The 17,086-nt window shown below is 36.0% G+C and overlaps 1 protein-coding gene across 1 annotated transcript; it reads right to left on the reverse strand.

Annotated features, from left to right (window-relative positions):
• Positions 1 to 1,245: 1,245 nt before the first annotated feature.
• On the reverse strand, positions 1,246 to 16,965 carry LOC111777113 (uncharacterized). The gene is made up of 12 exons (XM_087118542.1): positions 16,688 to 16,965; positions 15,092 to 16,561; positions 13,726 to 13,753; positions 12,614 to 12,820; positions 9,288 to 9,348; positions 9,103 to 9,201; positions 5,807 to 5,901; positions 4,762 to 4,875; positions 4,304 to 4,371; positions 2,697 to 2,807; positions 2,262 to 2,493; positions 1,246 to 1,512 (listed from the first exon to the last, which is right to left on the reverse strand). The coding sequence occupies exons 2-12, from the start codon at positions 16,438 to 16,440 to the stop codon at positions 1,402 to 1,404; spliced, it is 2,475 nt and encodes an 824-aa protein (XP_086974668.1). The 5' UTR covers positions 16,441 to 16,561; positions 16,688 to 16,965; the 3' UTR covers positions 1,246 to 1,401.
• Positions 16,966 to 17,086: the final 121 nt, after the last annotated feature.

The following is a 17,086-nucleotide window of genomic DNA, read 5'->3' on the forward strand; positions in this document are numbered from 1 at the left end:
CTAGATACAAAATTACAAGTGTAGAGTTGCATCGGATTAAAATACTAATTACTTTGGTAATGGTAATTGGAATCATATTAACTCCCATTTATTTATTATCTATATGTTACGCCAGATGTTCTATGGATACAAACTTTTTAAATTTTTTATTTACTTTTATTTAGGACCACGAGAGTTGTTTGTTGCGATCTGCGATCTCTATCCTTATACCTGTCATAGGCATTGGTATTTATCTAGATTTTGTTATATCACTATCAGTTGACAAGTTCGAAACTTTTTTATCTAATTATTTTGCTAGATAGTTGTCGGGAAAAAAAATAAAACAATAATAATATAATAATTAACAATTTTTTTTAATCGTTCATTGCACAATAAAAAAAGAAGTCTTTTTTCTTAATCTTCAAGTTAAATAAAAAAATGAATTGGACTTCCTCATACATTTACATTTGAGTTTTGTGAGAACCATTTGAATCAATAGTGATTTGAACCAACTTATATTTAATTTATCAATTAATTTTTTGATATAAGATAAAAAACTCAAAATCTTGACACTGAAAATGGTTGAAAATTGATGGATTAAATAGATACAAATTTCAAAATTTAGGAACCGAACATATAATTTAGTCCATAATCTTTGTGTCAAATGGTTGAAAATTGATGGATTAAATAGATACAAATTTCAAAATTTAGGAACAGAACATATAATTTAGTCCATAATCTTTGTGTCAAATGGTTGAAAATTGATGGATTAAATAGATATAAATTTCAAAATTTAGGAACCGAACATATAATTTAGTCCATAATCTTTTAGCTGTACCCATGTGGTGCTCCTTGCCTAGGTTTGATATCAAAGGGTCAATTTAAAATGAGTTATCTTATTGTGAAGCATAATTGATTAATTGTAAAAATAACACGAGAGTTATAGTTCAAGAACGGGAAAGACAACCATTATTGCAGAGAAGAATTAGGCAAATTAGATTAACATAATTGTATCACATTCATGAAATCAAGAAGTTACTTTTGGAACAAACCATTGTTTAAACTCACTACTATTTTATTCAAGCCTCATCATTAAAGTAAAACTTAGACAAGTGCCGAGTGTATCTAAATGATTTTCCTAGTACTGATGAAGAGTATGATAGAGTATTGATATGATGATTCCGGAAGCGGATGATTATTCATCTGCTTCTCACGTTCCGTGAATAGCCGGGACATTGAGGAATATCCAGAAAAGCAGATGCAAGATCAAAGAATCAAGTTTTCACCTCCAATATAATAATATCAACTAGAAAAGAATCAGCACTATTGTGATAGCATCCCACCTACTACTCTGAAATATGATTATGAAATATATATACTCTCATACATCTAAAAGTAACAAGATCGATGCTAAAAATGCAACTAATTCATGGATAGGAAATGCACACGAGCAAGTACATATTCTTTCCCAGCTATCCAAACGCCAGTCTGTGACCACCGTACATCTTCCCAGTCCAAATTATCCTCAAGTACCTAAAAACAAGACAGATGTCTAGTAATTCAATCAGATGCTTATAGTAAATATTGGAGTCGAGATTCGAAGCTCCGACCACAGGGAAAGTTGGCAATTCAATTTTATCCATAAAGATGAAAATGCTCAAAGCCATGGTGTATTATTTATCTTAGTCAATATATTTGTAACAGCTAGCTTTGATATTGTATTCTTTAGACTTTCCCGTCTGGGCTTTCCCTCAAAGTTTTAAAACGTGTTAGCAAGAGAGAGGTTTCTACACCCTTATAAGGAATGCTTCGTTCCCCTTTCCCAACCGATGTGGGATCTCACAATCTACCCCTCTTAGGGACTCAGCGTCCTCGCTGGCACACCTCCTGATGACTGTACTATTGATCTTTGCCAATCTCTTCTATGAAATGACCTTAATATGTAACCAATATAGGTCGTGAAAAATAAATGAAATCATCACAGAAAGAGAAGTTTCATCCTCTTTCTCTCTAAGGGTCTATTACAGCGTGCCATTAGACTACAGTTAAAAGACTGGGCATAGCAACCCCATATTAACTCCTAGGATTTGACGAGATATAACATGCCGCTAACTGGAAACGTGAAAGTGAAGTCATGGCAACTTTAGGCAGAAAAATGTACTCAAATAGGCACCAGAAAGCCCACTACACAGCAATCTTTGAAGTAAATAAATCAATGAAGATGCAAGACATTCTGATAGAATTTAACTTTGAAAGATTGAAAGAAAGCTGGAGAAAAGTACCTCCATGTGTTCAGAAGGCAGTGGAATCCCAATAGAACGCATAACCTTCTGAGGCAGTGGCTTCTTACAGCGAGACCACCGAAACACATCGATCAAAGTATTATCACTATCAGTTCTTTCACCGTTTGGGCAGTGCATAATGTGATTCTGAGATTTCTCAGCTTCAGATTCATGCCCCTGAGATGCTGCAATGGCTTTCACCATTTTCTCCCCGGAAAAGCAGAGTTCATACCTTCACAAAGTAGTTCTTTCAGACAAATTATTTTATATGAAAAAAATTTCATTGATGCCTGAAATATTCTAAAGGAAGTTTTTTCTTCTTAATGAGGCTTTCACAATGTAGCTCATGAAATATCCACATCATGTGTTTCAGAAATCAACTTATTTGAAGTTTGTTTATGAGAGGTAAGGAAAACACCATGGGACTTGACATACCTGCATGAATGCGTTTCTAGATATAAAACTTCTCCCTTCTTCAACCGCGCAGATGTGTAGAGAGGTTTCTTTAGACCTTTATCCGCAACAATACTAATACTGTATTTAATCCTGCAGAGTTTTGTAGATGGAACATTTAATACGAACATTGTGCAACCATCTAGAGTAAATCCAGGGGCAATATGCATCTGTGATTTAATTAACACTACAAAGTGAATTTTTTATGTTATGCAGTGTACAAGAAACATAAGAAAGCACACAATGGAAAATTCAAATATGGGTATGTTATGTAATGTTCAAGAAACATAGGATATCACACTAAGCAAGATTCAATTATGGCTATGTTTTGTATTGTACAAGGACATATGAAATATGTCATGACAATGCCAGTGACTGCCAAAAAAATTCTTAAAAGCAAGGCACTAATGTATCCTACTTTCCTGTTTTTGGATAAACATGGAAATCCAAACTATCTCATAGATATATGCTATTTACTAATCACTTGTGACATTTGTTGAATCCTACAAACAACATCTAGAAAACATCCAAGTGTTTACTACTACTTGACCTGGCCTCTCTCGACCACTAAGATCCCCCATGGTGATAGACGTTCTTTCCAAATCATCAAAATAACATTGTAAATGAGCTTGCATATTAGTGTTGTAACAACCCGAGCCCACTGCTAACAAATATTGTCCTCTTTGGGTTTTCCCTTTCGGGCTTCCCCTCAAAGTTTTTAAAATGTGTCTGCTAGAGAGAGGTTTCCCCACCCTTATAAAGAATGATTCGTTCTCCTCTCCGACCGATGTGGGAGCCCAAAAAGGACAATATCTACTAGCAGTGAGCTTGGGCTGTTACAAATGGTATCAGAGCCAGACACCGGGCGATGTGTCAGTGAGGAAGCCGAGCCCCGAAAGGGGGTGGACATGAGGCGGTGTGCTAGTATGGACGTTGGGCCTCGAAGGAGAGTGGATTGAGGGTCCCACATCGATTGGAGAAGGGAACGAGGGCCAGCGAGGACACTGGGCCCTGAAGGTGAGTGGATTGTGCGATCTCACATCGGTCAGGGAGGTGAACAAATCATTCATTCTTTACAAGAGTGTGGAAACCTCTCCCTAGAAGACACGTTTTAAAAACCTTGAGAGGAAGTCCGAAAGGGAAAGCCCAAATAGGACAATATTTACTGGTGGTGAGCTTGTGCAAGTCTCATCAAGTATTGAGCCTTGACTTGATGCAAGGAAAAAGCTTGAAAAGTCTTTTTAAGAACATTGATAATAATTGGATAAGGTTTAGGAGTTCGGAGGATTCATTGATCAAACTGTATGAAGGATAAACTATCTCATATATCAGCGCTATGGGATGCGTATGCATTCCAACAAACTACAAATATAATTTATGCGTATGGAGTATTGTGTTAGATCGAAATAATAATAGAAAATATATAGGTTACTCTTAGGTAAACAGAAAATATATAGATCTAGTATGACATGCATAAAAGCCAAGGTAAACAGAAAAACAAGATAAAACAAAACAAAGCATGATAGTAAGTTAACGTTCTGGCAAAAAACCTGCAGATGCAGTATTAATAGAGAGGGTTTGAAGTATACCATGGTTCGTTGCAAAGGTTGTACTGAATTGTAACTTCTCTAACAAACCTCTGTTGACGCAATGCATTCTGAAAAATATAGCATAACATGGTAAATCCCCATCAGTTCATTTAAAATAAAAACAGATTACAGCGAAAATAAAAAATCATAACAATGGTAGATATGTTATTCATTTGAAGTGCCTAATAATATGTTCAGTTTTGAAATTTTTAAATGAGTTAAGAGAATAGTGAGTATATACTATGAAACAGACAGTAAGCAGGGCATTATCTTTATATCTTTGAATTAATCAAATATCATCAGCCAAATTTGTATTCATTTCCTAAATACCGAAAAGGAAGCAATCTTACCGTATGAACAGGAAAATACTTCTATTATTGTATTATAAGATAGAAAGAAAAAATCTCAGGAAGTTAACATAAAAAGAAAAGGGGATAAATATTATGTCAAGTAATTACAGAAGCTGCAGCTCTAGTAGTCATTGTCCGCTCAACAGCCACAGGAGCAAGGGTCGGCTCAACTGCAGATGTATGTGTAAGACACGGCTCCAGGTCAATGGATCCACCTCCTTTCTGAAGAGAGAAGAAAATAACAAAGTTGGAAAAAGCCTTCAAAATACAAGGATCAATATGTTGCAATTGGCTCTAAAATCAATATATTCACTTTTTTTCTGTAAGGAAAGATGACCTCTAATTGCACACGAAAATTCTCTTATAAAAAAAAAAAAAAAAAAAAAAAGAAACCACATGAAGATTGAAAAAAGTGGGGGGGGGGGGGGGGGGGGGGATTCCCGAAATCAAGAGAATCCACCAAAAGACACTCCAAATGACATAAAACATAGAATAATCATTGGACCAGTCATCACTCTCTAGCCCTCACTTGGATGGGACCTTCCTACCATCCGCCCATAGTAGCGACTTCATTACAATCCCCTGAATATATTGCCAAAATCGATTGAAACTCAACAAAAAGTACTCTGTTATTACAAGAAGATTCTGATAATGATTTTGTATACAAGAAGATTCTGATAATGATTTTGTATACAAGAACTTTTCGACAATGTTATTTATCAAGCTATATTTTGGTATAAACTGTCTACTAATTTTACTTCCTATAGTTATACTTCCCAAATTACAAATTGAGGTCTCTTGTAAACACCATGGATTATACATCCATTTTGTAAATTTAAATCATCCATGAAATTGTTTTTTATAAAAAAATAATAATAATAATAATGATTTTGTATATGCGTAGTTAGGATCACGGATCTATGATATTTGACTACATACCCATGATTTTTCTCACATCTGAGGAAGTATTACCCTTGACTAACGGCAAGTGGTTTCCATCTACTCTTTCCATTTATTCTTTCCACAAGATATATAAATATACTAAAACTTAAATATTAGTGTAGGATTTAATGTATGTACATATAAATATATAAATCCTACACTACTATTTAAGTTTTAGAACCCATCTCCAAAAAATTTGAAGTTTCATTACCTTCACAATGCAGCATCTCTCAACACAATAGCTACAACCAATAGCAGCTCCCCAAGCTCGAGATCGAACATTATTTCGAAGAGTAGAAATGTAACCTAATACACACAATTAGAAGAAACATCAACAAATAAAGATAATTACAATAAAAATTGATGGAAAAAAACAAGAAATCATGCATTTAAAAGAAGAGCATTGCAGGTCAAAGATATGGGGAAAAAAAGGAGAGAAAAATTAATGTTTTTCAACATAAAGAAGAAATGAGTAATCCAAACCAAGTAAAATTAAGAATTTTGGAATTTTCTAAGAGAAACTATTAGAAACTATCTATAGCTAAAGAGTGAAGTTCTATATATTTTCAAAAATTTCCCTTCCTATGATTACAAATAATTTGCATTTTTTTTTTTACTTCAACAACAAATGGAGGCAAGGATTTGAACCCATGCCTAAACCAATTTGACATAATTTACAAATATTTTTGGAGACCAGTGTTGTTTAAAGTTCAAGGTGCAATAAAGTGCAATAGTCTTCAAGGGCTTAAGCGCAAGGCACAAAGAAAAACATTGCCTTTTTTGTGGGGCACACTATAAATATGTATGTATATATAAATATACATAAAGAAGAGAGCATAATTGAAGTGGGAATATGAAAAAAAAACCCTAACACAATTTTTTGCATTTAGAGTTAATAAATTTTATTTCTCTTCAATTAATAAAGAAGAAAAAAAAAAACCGATTATTTTCTTTTTAAATACTGACCATAAGGCGTCAGAAGGTCTTTTTGTACATTTATTCCTCTTAGCAGGTGCATTAGCATGGAAAAAAGGCATTTAATTGGGGTGCTTTTATAGACTTAAGTCAAGTCAGAATTAAAATTTTCATTGAAATAATGAAAAGAGACTAAAATGCTCAAAAGTTACAAATCTCCACATTGAAAATAAACAACTAAGAAGAATTACAAAGAGAATATAGACAACAATCCAAATAATATTAAATCCTTTTCAACAAAAAGCCTAAAATAAATAACTAATCAAAACACCGAAATAAAGGCCAAGAACAGTAGGCTCTGAACAAAAACGACTAATAGAGGATGGAAGAGATCTGAAAATTGAGAACAATCCTTTTTGCACATTATATTCAAAGTCAAATTCCTAAAATGAGAAAAGAGATCTGACAATTGAGAAACAATTCGAATACGCTTAACCGCACAACTCCAAACCACCAAATTAAACATACTTGTAATCTTCCAAAATATGCTTCATAAGAACAACCAACAACCTTGGAACTCCAAAATGAATAAAAATTGAACCTAAAAAATGATCTTCAAGGAAACACCAAAAAAAAAGCCCCTAAAACCTCTCGATTATCAATAATTAATTCTCATTGCTCGATAATCAAAACAAATGAGTGAAACACAAATAGATCTTAATTTGTGGTGAGTGTGGAGTGATTTCTTTCATGTGTAATCCACGAACTTCAAATAAGGAATGAAATTTTGGAGGAATTGAAGTATATTTTGCTAATGATGTTTTTCAGTACGAAACTTCAATTCAATTCCTTTTATCAACAAACGAACACTGTTGAATGCTTATGAAAAAAGAGTCCTTGTCAAAAAACTCATCGACCTCTACATCAATTAAATGTGCTTCAAATTCTTCACTGCTCATATTAACATCAGATGCTTCATTAGGTTCAATATTGTGAACAATTGGAGCGGAGATAGGATACTTAGTGGTGGAAGAGCTAACGATACCTTTGGTTAAAGTGACATTTGAACTTGGGGGAGTGATCACTCAAAGAATAAAAGAGTTAGTAGGTTGTGAAGGGGGTTGTGTAACTTTGGAAAGGAAGTGAGGAGCAAAACATAAACTTATTCCAAAATGTTTAATTAATTCTGCATTAGTAGGGATACCAAAGTAGTCTTTCTTTTTACTAAGTTTATTTTTCATTTTAGAGACATGAAGCGTAAGTTTGGAAATGATGGGAACTTGAAGTGATGGTTGCGCCTTTATTCATCCTAACTTGATTTATTCTCTTTAGATCTACTGAATTTGTAAAATTAAGAATTGACAAGTCCCCATAGTCAGTGCTTGGAGGATCTAAAGGAGATATATCCCCAAAATGAGGAGAGAGACTTTCAAATTCATCTGTTACCTTAATCTTAGCCTGAATGGAACCATAAATATTTTTCCTAACTTCAATTCTAGAAGTTGGGCGATCAATAAAATTAAGAGTCTGGGAGGAGATATTGACTAAACCTCCAAAATGTGGACCAATTGCTTCAAAACAAGAACATTTCCAATACAGTTTCGTAATTTCTTCAAAAAAATCCAATCACCATATCCCTCAATTAGCTTTGGATGAGAGGATTCTTCTTGGGACCATTTCTTAATTCTTCGTTGAAAATTTCCAATTTTCCTCCACTTATCATCAAACTACAACTCAGAAAAATCAACACTCTATTTCAACGTCGTTTTATTTTCCATGAAGGGATTAAAAGAAATCTTGGATTGAAAATAAACCTCTAAAGCATTATGAATGTCTTTTCAAGAGTTGTTGGCTCGCAGAAAACACCCAGATTAATTCGAAATTCATTTCCATCACTTCCTTTTCTTTCCTCACCCAAAACGTTGGTCTACAAGAGAGTATGAACAAACGGCGCCAGATAGAACCGACAAGGAGGAGGAGTGACTAAGGTTAAAAGAAAACAAAGGGATGATGAAACCGAGAGGGAAATGGCCCGCACATGCGATAGACAAAATCAACGAGGAGTGACAACCAAAGATGGCCCAGTTTGAGGCTAAACAGTGAGGTAATTAGGGTTTTGGAAGAGGAAAGGTTAGGAGGAGAGAGGAGAAGGCTTCTCAAACTTCTTTTACATTTTCCTATGATACCTTAAGTAGCTCATTTCTTTTTTATTCTTCGTATGATTGTTTGAACTCATGTAGTTTTTCATTTCATCAATAAAAAATCTATCTTAGAAAATAAAAATAAAAAAACTTGGTGATAACCGAAAAAAATCAGAATGAGTTTGCTGATTTGGCAAGATTTATTAGTTCAGGTTGATGTTCCTTTCTTCTTTTTGCAATGAAACCCACTTGATTTTCTATAAGTTCTAAGGGTGCAGGTGTCAAAGATTGCTTTTGGAATTTTCCTTTCGTTAACACAATGAAAGTGTTTGTTTCTCAAAGATATACAACTACTAAGTTGTGGACTCCTTTTTTTATTGGGCTTGATTTTTTGTAACCCCATCATAAAACTTAGCCATCTATCAAACAAGATAAAGATAAACAGGCTTACAATCTTGCGGAGGTAATACTTTGATGGTTGCACGCAACTCCTGGATCGCAGGTGGAGGTGGAGAAGCTGTTAGTCGACAGTAGCCTGTATGCATGAGAACTAGAAAACAAAACATAACAACCTGTGTTATTTCTCATAGATCCACATCAATTCAATTAACTAGAAAACAGTGGGACATTACATACCAGCAACAAGATCTGAATCATATGTATACACATCTGTTCCCCACAGCTGTCCACCCCTGACCTGCACACATTACTTTAAGACCTTAATAGTATTACTTTTTTTCTTTGCTTTTTAGAAATAGAAGCAGCCTCAAATGGTATTAAAAACACCAGCGAAGAAGAAATAACAGACAACACACCTAGGGTTACAATACAGGATCACAGTTTGTATCAACAAAGAAGAAGCAAAATTGGAGTTCCAGCTTTAGATAAATAAACTACAAGAAAAAAGAAAAAGGGTGTTTTTCTCCTGCTACTTTTTCTTTAAGGAGAAGTGATGAAAGATATATATTATCAACAAAAAGGATGAAGAGTCCCTGCGCCAAAATGGAGGAATTAAACAAAAGGCCTCACATCTAAGTTGATCAACAAAAGAGGTGAGGTTACAAAGGAATTGTGAAGGGCACTCCATTTTGATGCCGACTACTGTAAGTGGTCTGAAAAATTGATAAAAGAATCATACCCATTAGAGAAAGTTTAGAATTTCTTTCTTTCCAAATATACCAAAGACTGACTGCGTTGGACCGAATCACTTTGAATCTTCCTTCGAACCACCAGCAGTAGAGTAATTCAATAAGGCCATCTTCTATATTCTTTGGAATATACCACACAATATCAAAACGATTGAGGATGAAATTCAATCCTTTATAAGTGAATGGGTAGATGACTACTAGCTATACATTAAAAAAATATATATTCAAGGATGAAATCAAGTTAGGATTTCTCTTTTGCACTCTGTCCATGGCATTTAGGCTGGCATGGGTCGTGGACCACAAAAAAAATTATACTTTCTTGAAGCTGTTGCCTTCCCAAGTCTGTTTAGTAGATAAGTGTCCAGAAAAGATGGCCTGAATGGAGGGCCTTGGTGGCTGATTTAGCAAAAAGGCTCCAGAGGAGTTAAATTTCAAGCAATAGAGTTCATGGAATGGTTCGGGTGAATACCATCAATGGTCATAGTGAGTGAGAGTTAATCATTCATCCTATTCTGTCTTAAAGACCTCTCCAAAAATGAAAATTCCAAGCTTTGTTAGATTGGACCAGCAGTCCTTACAGACAGAAAATCTGGAGTTTGCAATTGTACAGAGGGAGTGGAACATGGTGCTCAGGGGTCTCGAATTGACGCACCTATCCTCCCAAAAATCTTATTTCTCTCCCATTTCCAAACTTAATCTTTTGTTTTTCTCAAAGGAGTCTCAAGTTTTGCTGATTTCTTTCCATAGGTTGCATTTGCCTCTACATCTTTGACCGTTTTTGTCTTTTGTTTTTTTTTTTTTTTTTTGATAAGAGACCATTTTTTAACAAGAACAGGACTTTTCATTAGAGATAGAAAAGCAAAAAGAGAATACAAGAAGATGAAGTCTAAAAAGATTATACTTGGGAAACGAAAAATTCAGCAAGCGATGCCCAATAAAGAAACAACAAAAAGATAATCCTCAAAAGGATCCCTTTACCCTTTGCAAGAATGCCCCATTTGAAACAGATCACTAGGAGAATATCTGGCAAAGATATGATAATGAGCTGTAAACACCAGCAGAAAGCTTTGATCTTGATAATCTCCAGATGATCCACCCAATCAAGAGACTTATACTCAAAGATTCTTTAATCATCTAGAAGCCAACTGTTGTCTGTTTGACCATCCTTGATCCTTACAGTTGTTTTCCACATAGCTGGCTCCTTTTGAGTGTATCTCCAACGCCATTTAGCTAGAAGAGCAGCATTCCTCCTAAAATTTCCAGTGCCAAGGCCACCCGAAGATAAGGGTGCTACTTTCAACCAGTTCACTAGATGGCTGTTAAGTTCCCAATTCCTAGACCCCCAGCTCCACAGCCTTAACAACCACCTCCCACTTGACCAGATAGGACTCACCCCCTCATGAACCTCTTCCCACATAAAATTTCTCATAGCCCTCTCAAAATCCCCCTAACCTGGAATTCCATTGAAAACCTATTGTATAGGAGTGAGTCTTCTTCCTTTATATGAGTGAATCTTCCTCTTTAAGAGAAAAAAAAAACTTTCCTCCAAGAAGACAAACGGTTTTGAATCTTAGCCTAGATCGGGTTCCAAAAGACCTTACTCCTTGGGTTACCACCCAACGAAAGGCCAAGCTACTAAGAGAAGAGATGATTAACCTCACACCCAATCAGAGACACTCAAGAGCAAAAAGGCAACCGTTGAAGAAAGATGGAACACTTACCCCTATTGAACTTAAGGCCAAGAAACTTCAAATAAAAACAAAAAGAAAACCATTAAGATTCACAAAGGAGCACTCTTTCTCCAAACATAAACTGAGGGCGTCATCAGCAAATTTAAGATTAAACAAGTGAACTCCTTATCCACATTTGACCCCTTAATCACCCCCTTCTCCACACCTAGCAACAAATCTACTTAGAACATCCATCACCTAGATGGACAGGAAGGGTGAAAAGCGTCCCCTTGCGTAAGACACCTTGAGGCAAAATCTTCCATCTATACTTCCCACCCACAAATCATCCAAAGACCTCTCCTAACCCTCTAAAGATCTTACTGTTCCTCTCGAAACAAACCGCATAAGATAGAAAAAGGCAAGCTTACCACAACACTTCTCCTTTATTTCGAAAGGGAGAGTACAACCACTGTTACAATCCTATGCAATCCTAAACACGTCAAAACACTGGCTTCAAAAGAAATGAGCAAACTGATAATTTTGGTTGGTTGAAAACCAGCCATTTTTAAGATTTGTATAAATTGACTGATCGTTTATTGGTGTGGTGGGTCAATTTTGGCCAAACTCAAGATTGAGAGCGAGTGAAGTCGAGCAAGGCTCTGATGGACGTTGGAGGTAGACAAATGTACAGGGTGCTAACTACTGCGTTATTGAAAGGGTTGAGGTGCTATGAGTAGGGGAAAAATGAAAGATGGAGAGAGTTGGAAGGAAAAAAAAAAAGTGATGAGGGGAAAATGATACATGGGCTACGTTTTGAGCATTAGTCTCTTTTTTTAATTTTATTTTAAAATTAAAGAATATCCTTCATTCTTTTCAACCTAGCGGGCAGAAAGATTATTCTTTTTATTGGAAATAGATATATTCGTGGGGGGATCCTTGGGGACAGGTAGAGGGACACCGCCCAAAGGGCTACAAGAAAGAGCTTTCTATCTGCTAATAATCATTATAAGGTTTTGTTACTACAAAATTATTTCCTATGGTTTGAAAGAAGATTATGATTATAGAACTATTTTCTTTTTTTGCATAGATCGGTAGTGCTTTTAAATGCTTTTATGATAAAATAATGAAGAAATATGCTTTTTACCTGCCTATTTGTAGCAATAACGTGTTCAGCTGGTATTCGAATTTCTAGAGTGGGCATATTCTGTGAGCTTTCACCATTTTTCTCTATCTGTGACGATTCATGTTCCTTCCACAACTTTATTAGTTCTTGCATGCACTCACCAACTTTATAAACCACAGATGAGACTTCCGGTTTTCCTGAAAAGACATTTTGCATGTAATACAGGCGCTAAGATTTAGTAGATAAGACATGCTTATCTTAAAGTATCAAGCATCAGCAATACATACACATAGCATCATCAAGACAAGATGGGTTTCATTAAGCTGGTTGTTCCCCTTAAAAGATAACTAACGCCATGAATCTGTTTTTTTATAACTCATAAAATGCACCGAGGTACAATTCTTCTTTAAAGTTGAAGCACATGCTGTAAAAAAACACGTATGGGAAACTAATAGATACATACATACATGCATATATATATGAAGAACAAACTTATCTTTAATTGAAGTTACAAATAGAAACAATTATAGAGCATAATTGTATTTACAAAAAATAATATAATAATGCATGAAACAATATTATTTTAGTGAAAAAACAACTTATAAAAGAAAGAAATAATGAAGAAAGGAATAGACCAGAGCAATAAAATAAGTAGATAAATAAATAAAACCCAGACCAATAAGGGTGATTAGTTTACTTTGTGGATCTATCATTAAAATGAAAGCTGGGGTTATTATTGCTCAATACAACAGAGCTATTTAATGAACATTTCTGTAACTACTCTCCTAGCATTAACTCTAAATTTTCTCCCTTCTACAAATATCAGACATCAAAGAAATGTGTTTTTAAAATAAAAATCCTTATTCCCAAACTGTTCTTCCTTGTCTTTTTGTTCCCTAAAGAGCTGTTAAGAACTGCCCTAAATTGAAAATGCAAGAGTAATAAATCCAAGTTAAAAAGATACTTCTATGTCAAAACAGATTGATAAAGCATGATAAAAAAAAAAAATAAATAAATAATAATAAAAAAAAGTAGCTTCAAAGCCTTTGGAGAGAGTGAAAACTAGAATAATCCAGCAACGGTCGCATGATCGCAGCAGTCACAGTTGAGAAGAATTTTACACCAAGGAGAACAGAGTAACAAGACAGCATACCTTGTAATCTGCAAGAGACAGGAGGAGGATCATTACGTGACACAACCATTCTTCAATTGAAAAAGATATATTACTGTGAATAAAGTTATGGATAGAAAAAAAAGTCTCAAAGCATTTTTCTGAGTCAATATGATGCGGTACCAGGGAGAATAAAGTTGTATGCCTTTGTGCATTCTTTCATATTTCCTGATGAAAACTTAGTTTCTTATTTAAAAAATAATTCTCATTTGTTGTTGATAGCTAACTACAATGAAAGACTATTCCCATGGGGACCTGAAGCACTTATGAGAATACAGATAATCTTATTCCAACATTCACCGGGCCTTGGGAAGTTATACTCCTAGATCTCTTTTGTGTCACTTATGGCTCTAATGAAATAATAGATCTTTTCAAGATAAGACTCTTTATTTGACTTTTTTGTAATTTCATAAAAATATGGCTTCTTGGTGAGCCTCTTCACGATCTAAATTCTTTTGTAACTACAGGCCCTCATGATTATCAGACTCGAAGCTAGTCAAGTAGCTTTTGGGAGGGAGTTTCCTCTACCTCAGCCTCCATCCTTAGGCTGTTATTTCGCTCATCTTTTATGTAATATCTAGGGCCTACAGCCAAAAAAATAAAATAATAATGGTATCATCTTCAAAATGAAAATGAGTACCGTAAACTTTATCTCTTCCAACTCTAGAACTCCCCAGAGTTCAAACTCATCCCCTTTCACCAGCATTCAGGTCAACACATCAGAAATAATGCCAAAGAGAAGAGAAGACAAAAAATTTCCTACCTAGAACCTTTTGGTTAACAAATCCTCCCCGCCTCTTTTTAATTGGATAGGAAGAGTTTCCCCTCAATTTGTTATCAAACAAACCAAGTAGTTGAGACGTGTGAACATTTTATCACACGAAATCACATACCAGCAGGCAATTAAACTCATCATATCAGCATAAATAAATAGGATATAACTTAATCAGATTCATGTATCCATTTGATAGATTAGATGTCTTTTTTATCGAGTTCAAACTTCCCATCATATAGGCATAGCAAATGTGAGTTCAAACGGAATGACTCTCCCTCATCATGCATAGTCCATTGAATTACCTCACAGGGAGATACCAGTCCAAGTCCATAAAGTGAACATAAATCAGGAAATGCAACTGAATTGCCCAACAATACATACATAATGAAATGATCGGATGAAATAAAATCCCTTAATTCACTCTGAAAAAGCAACACCTAGAAACACATGGTACCAGGGGGGGGGGAGAACCACCAACAATGAACGCTATTTGAAAACAATAATTTAGGTAGCAAGGGAAAATGAAAACTGCAAAGAAAATCATATGGTGTACCCTTCATTATCTTGAGCACGAGACCTGAAGCGAGGTTCTCTATTTGCCACTTGAGGGCTTCCCCTTGAACGTTGCATCCTTCTCCGATGCTGAACACCATAACTATAAACTTCTCTCTCTCTGTCTAAAGTCCCTTCAACATCTACACATCCCTCATCTGACTCTTTTTCATGACATCTACTACGCTTTTCTGGTCGATCTCCCTCAATGTCTGTATCTCTTTCTTTCTTCCTGTCTCTACCCTCTCTATCAGCATTTTTCCAGCTATCAAAATCCTTTTGCTTTTTTTGCTCTGAAATTGGGTTGTCCTGCTCTAACATTCTCGCAGACACTTCACCTGACTCCTTTTCAAGGTGTGCAGTCTCCTTATCCATCCCATTCCATGATTCTCTCTTCACATGGTCTTTTTCCCTTTCACGAGGCCTTTCCTTGTCTTTCGAGGTATCTTTCCGGTCCCTCTCCCACCTTTCCGAATCTCTCTCTTCCTTTGACAAGTCTTTGGGCTCAACATTGCTGTTCGTTGCTTGAGTACTGCTCCTATGATCATTTCTTTCCTTATCTTTATCTCCCCAATCCCTCTGCTTTGTATCTTTCCTTTTCCTGTCCTTCTCTTTAAATTTATCCTCCCCTTTTGAATCTATTTTATTCTCTCCAACAGCCTCCCTTGTTTCAACATAGTCTTTCTCCTCAGTAGTTAGGGCTTCTTTTACAGCCTCGGCTGCACTCTGTGAACTGGTGCGTGAAACATGCCAGGGTTCCAAGCTTCCAACAGAAGCTTCAGGATATCTTTTCCCTCTATGGTAATCTTTTGATTCTTTCCAGTTTAAGTGATTGGTTGCTGATCCATACATCTCTTTTTCTGACTTCAATTCACCCTTGTAATCGTGATAACCATCTCTATCATATTTCATTTCCTTGATATCATCCAATCTGCCTTCGTATCTCATTTCCTTCTCCAACTTCACAGCTTGAGAATCCCTCCTTTCATCACCAAACAGCTCTCGAGCCTCCACTCTTGAATCTCGATTCTCAAATCTATTGTCCCCACCGTCCTTGGAGTCCCGCAGCTCTGGCCTGCTTTCCGAAGCAACAGAGTGATCTACATGAGGATCATTAGAGGACGAAGGCATTCGAAAAATCGAGTGCAGGGGGGATCTCCTATCTCCCTCACGGGATTCCGTGCGGGGTATCTTCGACATTGGGGCGTCTTGACCCATCTCAAACGAAGGACGATACTGGATTGGAAGTGACGAAGAAAGCTTGCGATAGGGACTGGAATCATCGTGTGGATATTTGGAAGATGAGGAGTGACCCCCATCCTCATGGGACCTCTTCGCGGCGCCACTCATCGGCGAATAACGCAGTTCAGCCGATTAAATCAAACAAACAGCAGCAGCAACACAACACAACACAACACAACACAACACAACAAAAATGTTTCTAAAATTCAACCCAGTGGTCCAAATCAACCTGCTAGAAAGAACAAAGATCAAAACCTTCAAAAGCAAGAACAAATTCCACACGGGAATTATCGCAAACAGATTGCAGGCAAAGAACAAGCAGAAATAGATTGGAAAAGGCAAGAAAAACCATCACCTTGGACTCCAATAGATGCCACAAACTCCGAGTGGCCGAACGAAGGAAAATGAAATTCCTTATGAAGATTTGGGTCGTGGAACATGGAGCCCTGGCGGGGGGTGTTGGTGTGGGGTTTGCGTGGGAATATGCATAGAATTGGTTGAGAGTCGAAAGGGAAGTAGGCAAAATTGGGAACCCAAATTCAGTGAGTGGGCCAATCAACAGTGGAAGGAGAAACGGCGACACTCACTGCCGCTGAACAATGAAGATGTGGGACTCTCAAATCTCTCCACCCTCGTATGGATTGTTACAGGGATGTTGTTGTATTTTGTTATGCATATTGATCATGAAAATAATTGTTTTAGGACTGCATTTATGCATGTTATGATTTTTTAATGAAATAAATGTGGTAAGGGT

The sequence above is a fragment of the Cucurbita pepo genome, chromosome 16, assembly GCF_057944985.1.
Source record: "Cucurbita pepo subsp. pepo isolate OVF chromosome 16, ASM5794498v1, whole genome shotgun sequence".
NCBI classification, from domain to species: domain Eukaryota; kingdom Viridiplantae; phylum Streptophyta; class Magnoliopsida; order Cucurbitales; family Cucurbitaceae; genus Cucurbita; species Cucurbita pepo.